The sequence below is a fragment of the Macrobrachium rosenbergii genome, chromosome 14, assembly GCF_040412425.1.
Source record: "Macrobrachium rosenbergii isolate ZJJX-2024 chromosome 14, ASM4041242v1, whole genome shotgun sequence".
NCBI classification, from domain to species: Eukaryota; Metazoa; Arthropoda; class Malacostraca; order Decapoda; family Palaemonidae; genus Macrobrachium; species Macrobrachium rosenbergii.
This window is the reverse complement of record NC_089754.1, coordinates 24,146,402-24,162,942: the sequence shown is the minus strand read 5'-3', so window position 1 is coordinate 24,162,942 and position 16,541 is coordinate 24,146,402. Positions and strand designations below refer to the sequence as shown.

The 16,541-nt window shown below is 35.0% G+C and overlaps 1 protein-coding gene across 5 annotated transcripts in view; it reads left to right on the top strand.

Moving 5' to 3' along the window:
• LOC136845791 (zinc finger protein OZF-like) overlaps window positions 1-16,541 on the top strand; it is a 36,258-nt gene that overhangs the window by 8,859 nt on the left and 10,858 nt on the right. Inside the window, exons 2-3 of one of the 5 annotated variants that reach the window (XM_067116115.1) lie at window positions 2,773-2,910; window positions 8,244-14,781. The exons of 1 other annotated variant lie outside the window; for it this stretch is intronic. In XM_067116115.1, coding sequence (XP_066972216.1) covers window positions 8,555-10,072 — 1,518 coding nt within the window. In that variant the 5' untranslated portion in view covers window positions 2,773-2,910; window positions 8,244-8,554 and the 3' untranslated portion in view covers window positions 10,073-14,781. Of the gene's footprint in view, window positions 1-1,624; window positions 1,809-2,772; window positions 2,911-8,243; window positions 14,782-16,541 lie in introns of those variants that run through there. 3 more of the 5 variants (XM_067116114.1, XM_067116116.1, XM_067116117.1) reach the window with 3 other exon arrangements.

Sequence of the window (16,541 nt, the reverse complement as noted above, 5' to 3'; positions counted from 1 at the left end):
TTTTAGTAAGATGTGTGAAGAATTTTATAGATACTCAATGTCTAGATCAAGCAGCCAAGCGTCCAACTTTTTCAGTGAATAATATGTATTGTAATATTAAATATTTTTTATGATTTTTAGATTTATGAGGACCGTTGAATCTAAAGATTTTTTTCTTTTTTAAAGATTTATGAAATTAAGGAGGTAGACAGGTGGAAAGATTTGCTTATAGTTTTCTTTGACAATTAGTGAAATGAAGGCCCGATTCATTTTTCAAAGTAATTTCTACCACTGAATGTATATGTTATTTAAAATTTGAGCTTTGCATTTTTATTGTGTGTTAGATTTTTTGCAAATAATCGTCGTTCCTTTGCACTGCACTGGCGTAAATGATTGTATTTTGTAATTATTGCAAATCATATAGATTTTGTTCACATACGGCTTCCATGCTTTTATTTGTCTGAGTTGGTAATTAGAAGTGCAAATAGTAAGAGAAGCATTTCTTTCCTTGGCGTTGTTTGAATGAAATTGATAATCTGAGATATATCGCTCAAATTTAATAAAAAAGAAAACATAGAAGACGGAAATATCACTTCCTTAAAAGAATACTGCAGTATGTTTAGCCTTTCTGTAAATGGCGAAGACCTGGTTCATATGGAATAAAATAATCAATCAAAGCAGAACAGAGCAGAAAGTCAGAAACTTGATATTAGTCAAATTTGAGAGTCGTAGTTGTCAAAGCTGTAAACTTTTTTTGTCAAAGATTATCATTCACCGTCTAACTTCGTCGCACGGCTTAGATTCAGTTCCGCTATCTGTCGCTTTCGGCGCTTCTCCGGTATCTAATACTAGTTGCCTTACCCTGTGGGGGAACCAAAATTCAGTTCAGAACTTCGGCTGTGTCGTGGGATTCCAGACTTGGCACTGAGTTCCTTGCTGTGAGGATGTACAAAACCACCCAGCCCCTTACTTCTGTATTGATTGATTTATTTTTAATTATGTACATTTTCCTATTGTTACTGTATTTCTATATATATACACACATATAGGCTATATATACTGTATATATATATATATATATATATATATATATATATATATATATATATATATATATATATATATATACAAATATATACGCATATATAATTAAAAATATTTATTTATTATACATATATATATACACATATTTAACAATATGTATATATGTATGTACTGTATATGTATACATATATATATATATATGTGTATGTATATATATATATATATATATATTTATATATTTAAATATATATAAATATATATATATATATATATAATATATATATTTATATATTCAAATATATATATATATATATATATATATATATATATATATATATATATATATATATATATATATATTTATTATACATATATATGCATATATATTTAAAAAAATATATATATATATATATATATACTGTATATATATATATATATATATATATATACTAATATATATATATATATATATATATATATATATATATATATATATATATATATTTATATGAACTGTAATCTCTTATAAAAAGACTTACTTTTTTATATACAAATATTATTAAAGCCACAAATATCGTTTAATACCCAATTTACTTTACAGCGGGAATAACTTTCACCCAGCGGAAATTAGAACTGATAAGTGCATCTGCGTTGGCTAGGAATCAAACCGTGGTCTGGTTTAGAGACAACGATAAACAGGGATATTGACCACCCGGCTGAGATGGCCGGCGCTGAAGCAGTTTTTAATTGTAATTCCCCTTCGGTGTAAGCAAGTTATTCTCAAGGTATATTAATAGGGAGCGTTATTGGCTGTTTAATAATTTTGGATATATATACAGTATATATATTGTATAAACTATATATACATATATATACGATATTAAGATTATCATATATGTATATATTATGTATATTATAGTCTATTAAGTTTATGAACTTATGTTTAATGTGGATAGGAACTATATATATATATATATATATATATATATATATATATATATATATATATGTGTGTGTGTGTGTGTGTGTGTGTGTGTGTGTGTATACAGTTTTATGAACTTGTATATATATATTATATATATATTATATATATTTACATTATATATATATATATATATATATATATATATATATATATATATATATATATATATATATATATATATATATATATATATATATATATATATATATGTGTGTGTGTGTGTGTGTGTGTGTGTGTGTGTGTGTGTGTGTGTGTGTGAAAGAGACAGACAGACAGAGACAGAGAGTCAAGATGTGAACTGCAGATAGTTTTTCTGTAAATGTTAGGTTGGTAGCCATGAACAAGTCTTTCCTATGCCATGGCTGAGCCCAGTCATGTGATGTTATAACCAGTTTGTCGGAGGGCATTGAAACCATGACAGAAGAATTTATTCAACACCGTCCTGATGCAGTACTTTTATTCCCTGCAAACTATTTTTCAAGACAAACAATCGCATGGAGATCAACAACAAAACGCTTCGATGAACCTTGTTTTTGGTTGTACCATCATGCATAAAATGTACTTCGTAGATGGCAGCACTTACCGTTATCACGAAAATGTCTCATGGGGCAAAAGCTCGAATACCAATGCGGAGCAAAAATTTGCACTTCTTACTTTAGCCCCTTCGTGTATAGGTCATTACTCGATGGTAGTGCCAAAACGTATGACCTATCAGTTGCTCAGTAAATAGATAAGTACATAAAATTTCGTTACTTGTATTTCAGCTTTTTATAGCCACGACATCTGTACCCTGTCAACTGTCGAATTATCAAAGGAAGACAGATCGAAAGATATGTACTCCCGATGTGTTGGAGATAGCTCTGAACAGAGGATTTGAAAAGGACGTAGCGTCATTGAATTGGGTGAGTTGGAGGCTGCTCAATGGCGGCGACTGAAGACGTAAGAATTTTTGCGTATTCTTTATCATATAAATCTTTCGACTTGAGCGTATATCCCGGTGCATTATCTCGACTCTCAAAAAGAAAGCCCTCGACAAACAAGGGCGAGGCCGTTTTTGATGAGCCTCGTCCAGCTATTTCCATGTTAGACAATTGGTTTCAGATGTTTTACGGACGGATACCCTTCCTGACCCCAACCCTACCTAATTCACCGAGCTTGGGACAAGCACGAAGTTTGGCTGGCTTACCCTTTCCCCCTTCCAAACACAACACACACACACACACACACACACACACACACACACACACACACACACACACACACGTCATTAAGTTAAACAAGACAGAGAGGACTGAGTCTGAAATTATTGCAGATGTCTTTTAAGAATAAGTGACCAGCCAAACCTAATGAAGTAAATAGGTCTAAAGCTCTTGTTCTAAGAAATCTGTTTTACACACACACACACACACACACACACACACACACAAGACCACTTAAGCAAAGACAGCTTTGCTGACTGTGATATCTGAGTGATAAGAAAAGAAAGAAACTGCCTTTGGAATATATTTTACAATGCACAGAATTTGATCCCCCATTCGAGGGATGATCTAGAGCAAGAAATGTAACGGGTGGTGGCATGAATAATACGCTTACCATGAGGTTATAGGTGATTTTATTTGTGACCTCTTAAAACAAAAACTTCGAAATTAAGCACCCATTTTTTTTATATTTTTTTATTTATTTTATTTTTTTTTTTTTATTTATTTATTAATTTTTTTTTTTTTTTTTCAAATACAATTAAGTTCCCTTTCATTTTCATTTTCCGTGGTTTCTCATTCCTTTGTGTTCTCCATTAGGTAGTAATATGAGTTCTACATGAAGTATCATTCATAAAAAAAAAGAAAATAAGGACATCCTTTTTACTTACTACATTTTTTTACATGTGTCCTTCTGCCCCACTATGTTTATATTCTTTCATTCTTTGTTCCTTTTTCCCTTTTTAGTTTTCTGGAAAGAAAACTATTGTGCCGGCTTTGTCTATCCGTCCGCACTTTTTTCTGTCCACCCTCATATCTTAAAAACTACAGAGGCTAGAGGACTGAAATTCGATATGCTGATCACCCACCCTCCAAGCATCAAACATATCAAATTGCAGCTCTGTAGCCTCAGTAGTTTTTATTTTATTTGAAGTTAGCCATAATCGTGCTTCAGTTAACGATATAGGATAGGCCACCGCCGGGCAGTGGTTGAAGTTTCATGAGCCGCGGCTCATACAGCATTATACCGAGACCACTGAAAGACAGATCTATTTTTGGTGGCCTTGGTTATACGCTGTAGCGGCTGCACAGAAAACTCGAGTGCGCCGAAGCTTCTTCGGCGCATTTTTTTACTTGTTTTGATATTTGGGCGCCATTCAGTGGAAGCCTAGCAGCCAGTTTCATTTTGACTTGTTCCATAGGAATATATACGCTGCTGAAAATATTAATAAATTTTAACTGGTAAACCCGTACTGCTTAGCTTCAATGCATACTTCAATTTCAACTTGGTCACCAAATCCTGTTATGAATATTTACAGACTGACATATTATTAACACCTAATATTTGGCTTGATATGCATATGTTACATGCAAAGTGACATCATCTCATGTGCGTGACATCAGTTAGTACTAGTAACTATCATCTTCTAAAACACCATTGGTTTGCATTACTGGTAAATATGTGTGTGTGTATTGTAATATATATACACATATATATGTATACTATACTATATATAGTATATATACATTTATATATATATATACATATATATATATATATATATATATATATATATATATATATATATATATATATATATATATATATATATATATATATATATATATACTATATGTATGTAAATATAAAGAGAGCATATTTAGTTCACTTAAACATATCACGTGACATTTGAACAATCTGCCTGAGCTGCGGTGAAGTAAAAACTAAACTTGAATGAAATCGGCCCAATAATCCCAAAGTTATATAGGCTAAGCTTTCACCAATTCTGAGTCACAGCCAAATGGACATGGTCACCACAACCTGATTCTCTTCCGAATTGGCATCAGATCAGTACATATCAAACCTTTGCCCAAAGTTCATGCCAAATATGACAAATTTGCCATTATTTGCTCTTAAAAAATTTATTTCATGTTTTCAGCAAAATTCAGTTGGGCCAACACGTCACATGATGATGACGTCATTCTACATGTGCAGTAGCAGATAGCACTCTTGGCTGTCCAGCTGCAAATCGCCATTGGTCTGCATTTTTATATATATATATATATATATATATATATATATATATATATATATATATATATATATATTATATATATATATATATATATATATATATGTGTGTGTTTGTGTATATATACATATATATATATATATATATATATATATATATATATATATATATATATATATATGTTTATATATACATACATACAAACATTTAATGACAAATGTGATTAATTTACCTATGCAAATGAGCTTACTTTTTAGATGATCTGCTTTTCCTCACGTACAGTAGCCGTGCATGTCAAATTTAAATAAAATCAGGCCAATAGTCTTAAGGTTAATAAACTCTTACAAATTTTAAGTCACGTGACCAAGTGAACACTTTCTCCACAGCCTAGTTAGCATGTTTATTGAAATCAGTTAACACGTTTCCTTTCCTGGCAAATGTAGGTGATATACTCCAAATTTGGAGAATTCTCCATTGTCCAGTCTGGAGAAGATTTTTTTTTATTTTTCAGCAAAATCCGGATCATAAATTTCAAGTACAAAGTTATTATAGTTTGAAATGTCGTCAAATTTTATCTAACCCTTTCCCTCTAGTTTTGATACAAAATAGGGTGGTAGAAGAAGACTACGACTTATAATAACATTCCCAACAAAAACAAGGGGACGCCTTAAACCAAACGGGGCTGCTTGAAACCGTAATAATATTGTAAATGTATGATTTGCCATCTCTCTCTCTCTCTCTCTCTCTCTCTCTCTCTCTCTCTCTCTCTCTCTCTCTCTCTCGGAGAAAACCAAAGCAAGATTCTTCTCAAACCTTCAGTACCTGTTGAGCGTCGTAGGATACCAAAACCCTTTAAATAACCCCAGTCTCATCCCGTTCCAGAAACTACCTCTGACCTTCATCTGAGATGTCACTGTAGCAAGTTCTCCAAGTTTTAGTTGTTAATAAGTCTGTATCAACCGCCCCCACCCCCTTCTCCCTCCCTCTATCCCCTTCCAAACCTTGAAATACCTCAAATATATTTTCCAAGGTCCATCATCCCATTACTGATCAAGTTTGTTCTATCCTCACAAATTTAATCAGGCCAGCCTGATAGAGATTTTGTAGATATCGAAGACTGATGCATGTCGACTTGGGTAGTATGTAAGCAGTCTGCTATAAATAGTTATCCAATGGCCTCATTTTTTGCTAAATTTTACTTGAGCTGAATTTTGTAAATATTAAAAAAATATTGTGTTCATTGACGGATGATGCTGATACTTTGTAATCGGAAAACAACATTTAAGTACAGAACTAAATAGTTAAAACACAGTTCCAGGCTTCCAAGCGAATTAGCTTCCCCATCCTTAACCTTATCCCCCATAAGAATAGTTGAAAAAATGGGATCATACGACTCCTTACCTTGAAAGTCAACAGTGGCCCCTTCCCGATAAAATGGTGCCAAACAGAAAAGCCTGTCTTCAGACCAATACAATCAAACCATTGTCACACCAACATTTATACCATATCTTGTAGTCAGTGTGTGCTTACCATGCGACCAATTACTTCTCTAAGTCCATTTTTCTAAAGTATCCTAACTTGATATGGTAATGTAAAATGACATACTAATGAAGATAAATCAGTCAAACACAAGTTATGCTTCATTTTTTCTTTTTATAAAATGAGGAGGTCTGCGATGAATAATGGAAGGACTGCCTGAAAAGATGGCTGTGAAAGTGGAAATCATCCCTGTCTTGTGCTTACAGGGCGGAAAACAGTGTTTCAGTGCAGATTTTATTTGTATATAATATAACTGTATAGACCAAGAAAAAAAGTGGTTGAGTTTAAACCTCAGTAATGATTAAGCATTTAGAGTATTACCAATATCAAATGGTAACACGCTTTACGAAGTCAATGCACACGAATTAAATCTGGCTGTCTTGTTAGCATGTGTCCTCCAGCTGCAGTACAGCTTTATAATGTCTCAACAACTCTTATAACTAAATTTCTTTTTCGAAAATCTCAGTTCCAGCTAAATTCTTGCGTACTGAGACTCTCTGGGTTGAAGATTTCACTTGGGTGAGTTTGATATCAACATTACCTGAGAGTCGATACTGAAGATCTTTTCTGTTGGTCTGATTCTAAGAATTATTCCTATACTTCATATCAAAGATCTTTTGACCCTAGTCCTGAGAAGATCAGTTTTAAGTCGTTTGTACAGTTTCTTGGCGTTCTATACCATAAATTATTCTCATTTACCTTTAAGATAATTCTTTTTCATCATTTGAATATTTGTATGCTGCATAATACCACCATAAGATCCTGAAAACTAAGATGCATAGCTTGGCAAATAGGGTATTTAGAGGTTGCAATTTTTTCATTATTTGTATTTTGAAGTAGACAATGAAGCAATGAGTTATATAAAGGGATCAAATTCTACTTCTGTGCCCCATTTTTTAAAAATTATAATAGTACTAATTTATCAGAATCTCATATGAGTTACCTATTCATAAAATCTCAGTGTGTTCACTTCTTAATAGTCTGTTGCACTAGCTCAGTGTAAAGCTTTAACAAATCGAAAAGGTTCCAGGAAGTGAATTACAACCATATTCAGTGTCATTAGTAACAAAAAAAAAAAAAAAACAAGACTTTTATTTAGTTGTGTGTCATTGCCCAACCATGGTTCAGTCTTATTCTGTAAACATAATTGAAATCTTTCAAGTAATGGGCAAAAATTTTTCCGTAATCCTAGATTACTTTTCACAATTTTATCATTAGATAACATATGCTTTCATTAGCTTCCATTGATAACATTGTAGTACAAGGAAAGCTATAAATATTACTTAATAAAAAACCTGAAATTAAGGGTGCCAGAATTTCTCTATAGCTCTAATGTTGGTTGCCCAGTAAACTGTAGGGATTTTGGCAACCTGTTATTTTCAGCCTTACTGAACGAAATTTTTGTCTACTTGATTCCAAAATATCAGCATGTTCTAACTTGTTCATATTTTTTCTCTTTTTACTCAGGACCTTACTCTAGTAGGCTAATACAAGCTTCATCGATCAACACAGCTCGTAAAAATGAAATGGATCCATCAGGTTTTCAGAAGACACAGATGAGATATTTATTAAGAACCCCTCTGTAGATTCTGCCTGGAACATGAATTATGGAGCAGAATTTTAACATTATTTTTCTATTCATAAATATCAGTTTCGAAAGAACCTTTTATCCAAAGTCATGGGGATGAAAAAGCATTTTAAAAAACCACCTACCAAGAGTAGAATAACATAAAAGTTAATTGATACTTTTTCCTTTGTGAAAGTTCCATTGTGCTAAAATGATAATGCAAGTGTGTTATCCTATCCAGACAGGCACGTATGTGGCAACACTGGAGTCAGAATCAATGGACAGTGGCTTCCAGCATCAAGAGCCAAAAGAACAAGATGGGTCCAGTAGGCACAGTACAGACGCTGTCCAGCTTGGAGATCAGTCTGACCAAAATGTCTGTGATAACAAAAAAGAGTACAAGTGTCACCTTTGCAACAGAGAATTTGGGAGGAGGGCAAACCTGAAGAGGCACTTGATGAGTCATACTGGAGAGAAGCCTTTTGACTGCCCACACTGTGACAAGAAGTTCAGTCTCAAAAGTACTCTGCATAATCATGTTAGACTTCACACCGGTGAGAAACCCTACACTTGTGAAACCTGTCAGAAGACTTTCCGGCAAAGGTCTAACTATATAGTTCATCGGAAATTGCATACCGGTGAGAAAGATTTTGTCTGCGAGGTATGTGGACGACAGTTCATACAGAAGGGTCATTTCGAATTGCATCTACTGAGCCATTCTAGTACCAAAGCATTTGTCTGTCAGCAGTGTGACAAGAGATTCTCACAACTTGTACTATTGAAAAGACATTCCATAATTCATAAGGAGGACAAAGAACGAAAAATTCATGTTTGTCACGTTTGCGATAAAAAATTCTGTGCAAGCCGAAGCTTAGAGTTGCATTTAAAGGCCCATGCAGGAATTAAGGACTTCCAGTGTAACAGATGTGGAAAAACCTTTCAACAGAGAAATGCACTAAATAGACACATAAGACAAAACAAAAATTCATTTAGTGGTGATTGTCAGCACAAAGGAAAGCAAAGAGAAGTGATTTATGAATGTAATTTTTGTTTGAGGACTTTTCCAAAGAAGGGAAGGTTACGGTGCCATATGTATTCACATACGGGTGAGAAACCTTATGAGTGTAAAGACTGCAATAAAAGGTTCACAACGAAAAGTTCACTGAATATTCATGTGAAGTTATATTGCAAAGGCAATGAAGCTGGAACCTCAACAGGCAAACCACAGGAAAATGAAGCAGAGTTATTAGATTGTAAAGATACCATGGTAAATCCTGAAAGTGATTATTCGTCAAACTCAGAAAAAGATGCTACGGCATGTCTTTTAGCTGCGGCAAGTGGGGCTTCAAAGAAAAGCGTTGAAAGTTTGCCTATGTGTTCACAGACGGCCTTATCTAGTCAGCATACTATAAGCTCATCCAGTGGGTCCACGCGAGTAAGCAGCCTCGAGAAAATGACAGAACATCTCAGCATATGTCATGATTCCTCCTCGTTCTGTTCATCTGACAGTCCGTCCAAAATCTCGACATTGACTACTGAAATGGACAGTGTTTTGCTTAGTACTCTCAAACGCGAAAAAGAAGAAGAAAGTACAATAATAACTCTTTCCGTGAGTTCTGTTGTTCACGACAATTCAGCGTCATGGAGTGGTCCTTCCATAGAAAGTTCATTAAGTGATCAAGTTGATGTTAAGGAAGAAATTGAAATTTTTCATGAGGAGATAGATTAAATTTCTATGACCATTAATAAAGGTATGGCATTACTAATGAAGTAGTGTCATCTGGTTATTTATTTTGAGCATTTTCTCCGCATGCATTCCAATCTATGTATTGGAATGTATGAAAGGTGTCCATAATTATGCAATTCTAGAAATGAAATAGGATTTTTACCCATGGATAAAACCTATAGAAATGTAGGACTACGGAATATATATTACATCCTGATATAAAGTGACAAGGTCCCATTGTTATATAAGGAACTTGCTTCACCCACAGAATAAACTCATTGTGTACAGGATCTCACAGAATTGTGCCAGAGGTTGAAGTGTTTTGCTACCTCTTGTTGACTACAAGCCGTGGATTGTTTCTCTGGGGAAGTTTTTGCACTTTTCTACAGTCTACTGGTAAATGTGCCATTAAATTCGAGTTCTCCAGATAAAAATGTTCTATCCCTGTTTGACTTTACCCTTCAGTAATAAAGTGAATATCATTTCTAGAAGTGCAGTTGTTTCTCCAAAAAGGAAACTCGAACTGGTCTAAGGATCAGTGTACTACACAGGCTACTTTAAGATGGATGAATTGTTTGGTGCAATGATTTATGCATTTAACTTGAGCAAAAGACTATTCGTCTTATATTCTACTAAGTACCACTGATATGCTTAACTTTAGCTTTCCTACAAATGACTGTTTGTGTCAAAAGTGTTTAAAGTCTCAAACCTTTGAACACCGAGGTAATATTTAGGGTCCAAAGCCTTTTTTCACACGTATGACAATCTGTAAGCAAGAAATATCCTGGAAAAATGCTTGGTTCTTGTAATTTTACCATCAGCCAAAGCTTAAGAATGATTTGTAAAAGCATCTTGCTGTTACTGAAATCTCAAGGGAAACAGTGGCTTTCCAACTCATTCTGATTTACTGATATCTACGCAATTTCTAAGGTATACTTTCCACTGTTGTTTTCATTACTTTGACAGAATGTTTCCATTATATATGTACTAATCCTTCCTTTTTCCTTCTCGGGGATATTCTTGTTGTAAAAGTAGAATTATGAATCTTTGGTATTACAAAGAATGTGGAAAAATTATTAACTCCAGTTTCTTCATGTTTTTAGTCTAAAGTACAAACTCTTTCAAAGTGATTGTTCTGCCTTTTGTCTTGCTGTCATGTTCATTATTATATTTTTAAAGTGTGAAGAATAACATCAAAAATAACATCAAAACTGTAAGACAGGAGTTGTTGCGGAAAAATATAAATCTCATTCTCATTTGCTGAAAATTGATACTCTATAAAACTGATGTCGCTCTGGACATCTGAGTAATAGCCATCCCGGGTTCTGGAATGACATTTAGGCAGAGGTGATTGTTACCTAATGGCAAGTAGCTTTTGAGTGTGGGATTTGCCACTTGCCAGAAAAGTTCAGAAGTGAATGATGACAGCTTTTGTTCTTGCAGAATTCTTAGTTTACGGTATACAGGAAACCTGATGGGTCATCCAGAGTAACTGGGTTAATTTTTAGATTGCATTATCAATACAAAAAGGTACATATTGCTCACAAGCTTGTTTTTACTTGTTTTATTTTTTTTATTTATCCTAAATGTTATTGCAACGAGTGACAGATAACATGCAACTGGTGTATTTGTTAATCCAGTTTTTAGTTTGAATTTATATATTAATTCTCATAATATTTATGGAGTCCCTATAGGTTGTCAAGGACATTTTTCATACATCATTTTGAAGGTTTCGTAAAAAAAAAAAAAGTCTCGTTAACGTTTGGAAAATTTTGAAGATGACGAATAACAATATATATGAGTATCATTCCCCTGTAATTTGGTGCAAATTTTCCTTACTGGTTAGTGAATGAATTCGTGTCGTGTGAGCCTGTTAGACATGAAACATTTGCCATAAACTCTGTTAACCTTCGGTATATCATAATCTATAGGTCCTACTTTCCTTTGAGGTCCTGGAATTCAGCATTAAAACTTGTGTTCTGCGGCTTTGTTCTTTTCAGCCATCCAGGAAGTGACAGATTTTTATTTTTTCACTTTATTTACCCTTTCTGCAGATACAGGGCATCAAGTTAACCCTGCCTGTAAGAGGGGTTTTTCTAGGGCAAGGTCGTAACTATCGCTGATGCCTGTTATTTCGTGATGACAGTTGTTAAATGCACCAAATTGCACGAGAGAGAGAGAGCTTTGTGATAAAAAGATAAAAAAACGGAAAAAATGTAAAAATGCGAGGATGAGAGAGGGAAGGAAACATGAATTAAGATTTTTTTATAAGTCGACATTCATATACATTAATAAATATTAGAGGAAGAGAGGGAGAAAGAAGTAATAAGAATTATTTGAAACTCGACATGACTTTTAGTTCTCGCCACGACTGACTTCTGCGGTAGACCAAACAAATACTTCAGTTCAGAAATCTAGAAGCGTTCAGCTTTAATTCGAGACCAAAATCACCATAATCAGAGCTGGCCAATTTGTTCTGCCAAAGACTCCACACTGGAGCATAGTTGACTGTTAAAGCCTTCTGGTACAATCCACCCTTTGCAGATGTGTGGCTTATGCTCTCTTAAACCAGTGATTAAGAATATATTTTGCATTAGAGTATTCTGTGTCCAGTATTTCTCTCCACTTTATGTGAAGTAAAATCTTATTTTCTTGAAGGCAAATTTTAGGTGAAAGTGAAGATGGGTTGAACATTGATTCCATTCTATCTTTATTACTCTTGCTTTTAAAATTAGCTGGATATTTTATTTGTTTGACCCTCCCATCCTGAGGCCTTGGAACATCATCGTGGTTTGTGTTTCAGATGTTTTTTGTCCAAACAAACGAAGTCACTGTTTAAACTTTCTATAGTTTATTTCCATTTTTCTGTTGCTTAAGAAGTTTGGGTATGAGGGTAATGTTTTGCCAGATTTTTATAAATATTCTTTTTCGACATTCAATCTTTTCTGCTAATAGGCTAACATGACAGTTACTGCTATAGTCATACTTTAAGTGCTGAATTGTGGATGAATTCCATGTGCCAAAAACATCCACATCATTTGTTGCTTCATATGTCTACACATAAGGCCGCACCCTCTGGCTTCCTGAATGTTAAGGCCCTTCCCTTTCCAGTACCTGTATCACTCCATCTGTCTAGTACTTACCACACGACCAAACCACCTCAGAACACTGACCATCCTTTTACATAGGTAACACAACTATGCTACGCAAACATTTGATCTCCACAGCTTCGACTTTTTTGCTTCCGAGAATCACACTTCACTTCAATAAACAAGTGTTGGCTTAGCAATCCCTTCATGCATTCCTACCTAGGCTTCCACTGCAACTCCAGGTCTCTTCTACCTTCTGCACATGCCCTGTTACCATCATTGCTTCATCTATTTTATTATTCACCTTGCGTCAGCACCTCATGTAATGCACTGCAGGCATTATTAAAATGTTTGCAGCTTCACAACGGCGCCTAGCTGCACCTGCTCTTTAGCCTTTTATGCTATCTCCATTCCCACTTCCGTTCACCCATCATGCTGTCCAACCTCTCTAACTGTTACTTCTTGGTGCAAGTGTGGGGTTTCCCGGGTTTCACATCTAGCTACTGGCACTTCATCATTTATTTTCTGGACCTCTTTCATCTTGCTGCTCAGCCACTCCAGTTCCCTCTTTTCACAGTCTTGAGAGCTGAAAGTGCCCCAGTGCTTGGCTTTGTAGCCTAAATTTCATAGTTCATGTACCTTCCTTCATGATTAAATCACCCCAGACAAACGCCCGGTTCATTCTCTAACTCCAGCCAGGCACAATCCAGACTCACCCAGGAAATCTACCTGTCACGCATTCTTTTCCATTCATGAACCATATACGCTTACCTTAGCAACCGTTCCTCCTGCCACAACTAATTTTACCCGAACAGTCCCAAGGACCACTACATCGGTATTCTGTGATCCATCTTCACAACCTTCCTGACATTACAGGTGCTACACCTTCCTTAACCCGGCACCTCTTATCTGTCCCAGACTTCCTTCAAGCATTTTCCTTTCGCGTTCATCTCCATTAGTGCCATAAAATCCAGCTTTCATGCCTGAAATAGACTGCTATCATACATTTCTCCTTTTCTGGGGCATATTCACCCACATTCAAAGCCCCAGAACTTAAATCATATTTCCCCCTGGCTTACTGGGGCAGGGAAACAAGACGTGGGCTACAAACCCCATGACCCCGACCGTTTGGTGACGTTTACAGCGAACTGAACTGCAAGAGTTGTTTTGTATATCCAAAGCAAACGTTTACCTTAAACGAATTTTGTTTACAGGTGATCGGTCTCAGATCGAAATCATTTCCGTTTAAAATAAACTATTTCTCTGTATTTCCGGTTTCTTTTTATGCTATTAACGTTTATTTATTTGCTCCTTGATTTATATCCATGTGGTTTGTTTTCCTAATCTCATGAATTTTCCTTTTTTTTCAAGGCTAATGTTGCCTCCGCTGCATTCAACCTCGGCTGATAGTGAAAAAATTTAGAAATTTGTTTTCTTTAATCCAGGACATGATATGTAGCGCGTGTATCATATGAATAATGCATAGGTGAATATCTGCCAATTCTTGTCCTTTTCCATCATGTCTATGCATAAATAGATCATAAATTTACGGTGTAAGTATTTTTATGCTTTTAAGCTTTTGGTGTATTTAAAGCTCTTTTGTAAATAAAATGTTGAATCTTTTGCTGAGTTTTTAGTTCTGAGCCTTCTCGCTTTTCAGTGTTTAACACTTCTTTGGCAATTCCTGTTCAAGTGAGAGAGAATGTATTTGAGGTGTTCGGTATTAGAAGGGCCTCTCTCCACAAAAAAAATCTTTTGAGTTATAAGCCATCAAAGTTTTGGAAATGTAACCTGCTCTATTTCTTTATTTTTCAAGATGAAGTATTTGCGACCAGGAATAGCATAGTATGCATAAAAAAAAATTATTTCGACCTCACCCCCTTTTTTTGGAAAAAGGGGGAACTATTTTAAAGCTGATCAGGCCAATAACGCCCTTTTCAAAAACTGGGGCGAGAGGCAGCCCCTTCTAATACTGAACGCCTGATTTGTACAGTGTGGAAGTCAAATTCACCTAAGAACAGACCGTGAAGAATAACTTTTGTTATTAAATGTTATCAGTACTTCGTTAACGCAGCATTCTGGATGTCTGATAAATACCGCCGACTTCTTTAGATAACCAAAGTTTTTTTTAGCACAAGATTTACGCAAAGAGACTTCGGAATTCCAAGAAAAACCAGGACGAAGAAAATATTTGAAGAATTTTTTATCGTAACTTGTTTGATTTCCAAAGAGATGGCTTAAGAGACACCTGGCGTGAGTTCACTGAACCTCTTTGCACCTCTCGAGTGTCAGAAGACAGACGAATAAATAAAAATGCATGCATGTTTTTGAAAGCAATGTTTCCTGATACAGTTTTCAGCTCAGATGTTGATTAATATTCAGATGCTGGGTACGCTATCATATCTCATAATTTTCTTCCTTTTTCCCATCTCCTGTACTTCCCCTTATTGCTCCTTTCTTCTGTTAAGCCGTTTTTTCTCCCTTCTTTTGCTGAGATAAGAAAATAATAATAATAATGAAAAAAAACAGATATGTGGGAAAACCAGTTCCTCGCGACCACGTCAGAAAATTTAAGTCATGAACAGGTAAGGAAATTACAGCGTGGGATCAGCCCAACTTTATCAAAACAGCGAAATTTTGACCGCTTCGAAATTATTTTTAAAGCTGAGAAAGAAATCTGCTTCGGCTTCCATCCGTGTGAAAAGAAACTAGGAGAATTAGTTTTCTTTTATACGTACATAAATGAAAGAAAATTGTGGACGGGAAATGAAGCACATAGAATATGATACACGGAAGAAAGATGGCTCTAATAACTGAAGTTCATCCTTCACTGATACCTTTCTCGAGCCTATTAGAACGAGAATTCCCTTGAAAATGAATTAACTGACAATCTTCTCAGCTTAATTCCTAGTGGTGGTGGCTGCTTAAGCCACCTCCAGCCGTTTCTCTCCTAAGCGATTCAAATGGTTTTGGCAGATGTTTTCCCCTCCTGGATTCCCTACCTGACTCCATTCCCTCCCTATTTGTTTGAGGTACGGACTAGTACCGAGTTTGGCTGGCTCCCCTCCCCTCCCGTGGCTAGATTGAAAATGAACCTAACAGATTCTACGCGTAAACGTAGTGTGCCTTCTTGGACAGAATTATGTAGATCTACATGGTCTTGTTAAATGTGTACCTGTAAAACTTTTGTAGAAGCGTGGGTGTGTGTACGTGTGTTTGGGTTAATAATATCGATAGTATTTTACATACATATAAAATACTATGCTATTTCTTTGATAATTTCCATGGGTTTCATGATTTATTGTGAGTGTATTTGTGAATGAAGCGTATAAATAATAATTCTTTAAGACTTTATTATTCATTGTAGAGTTTCATGATACTCT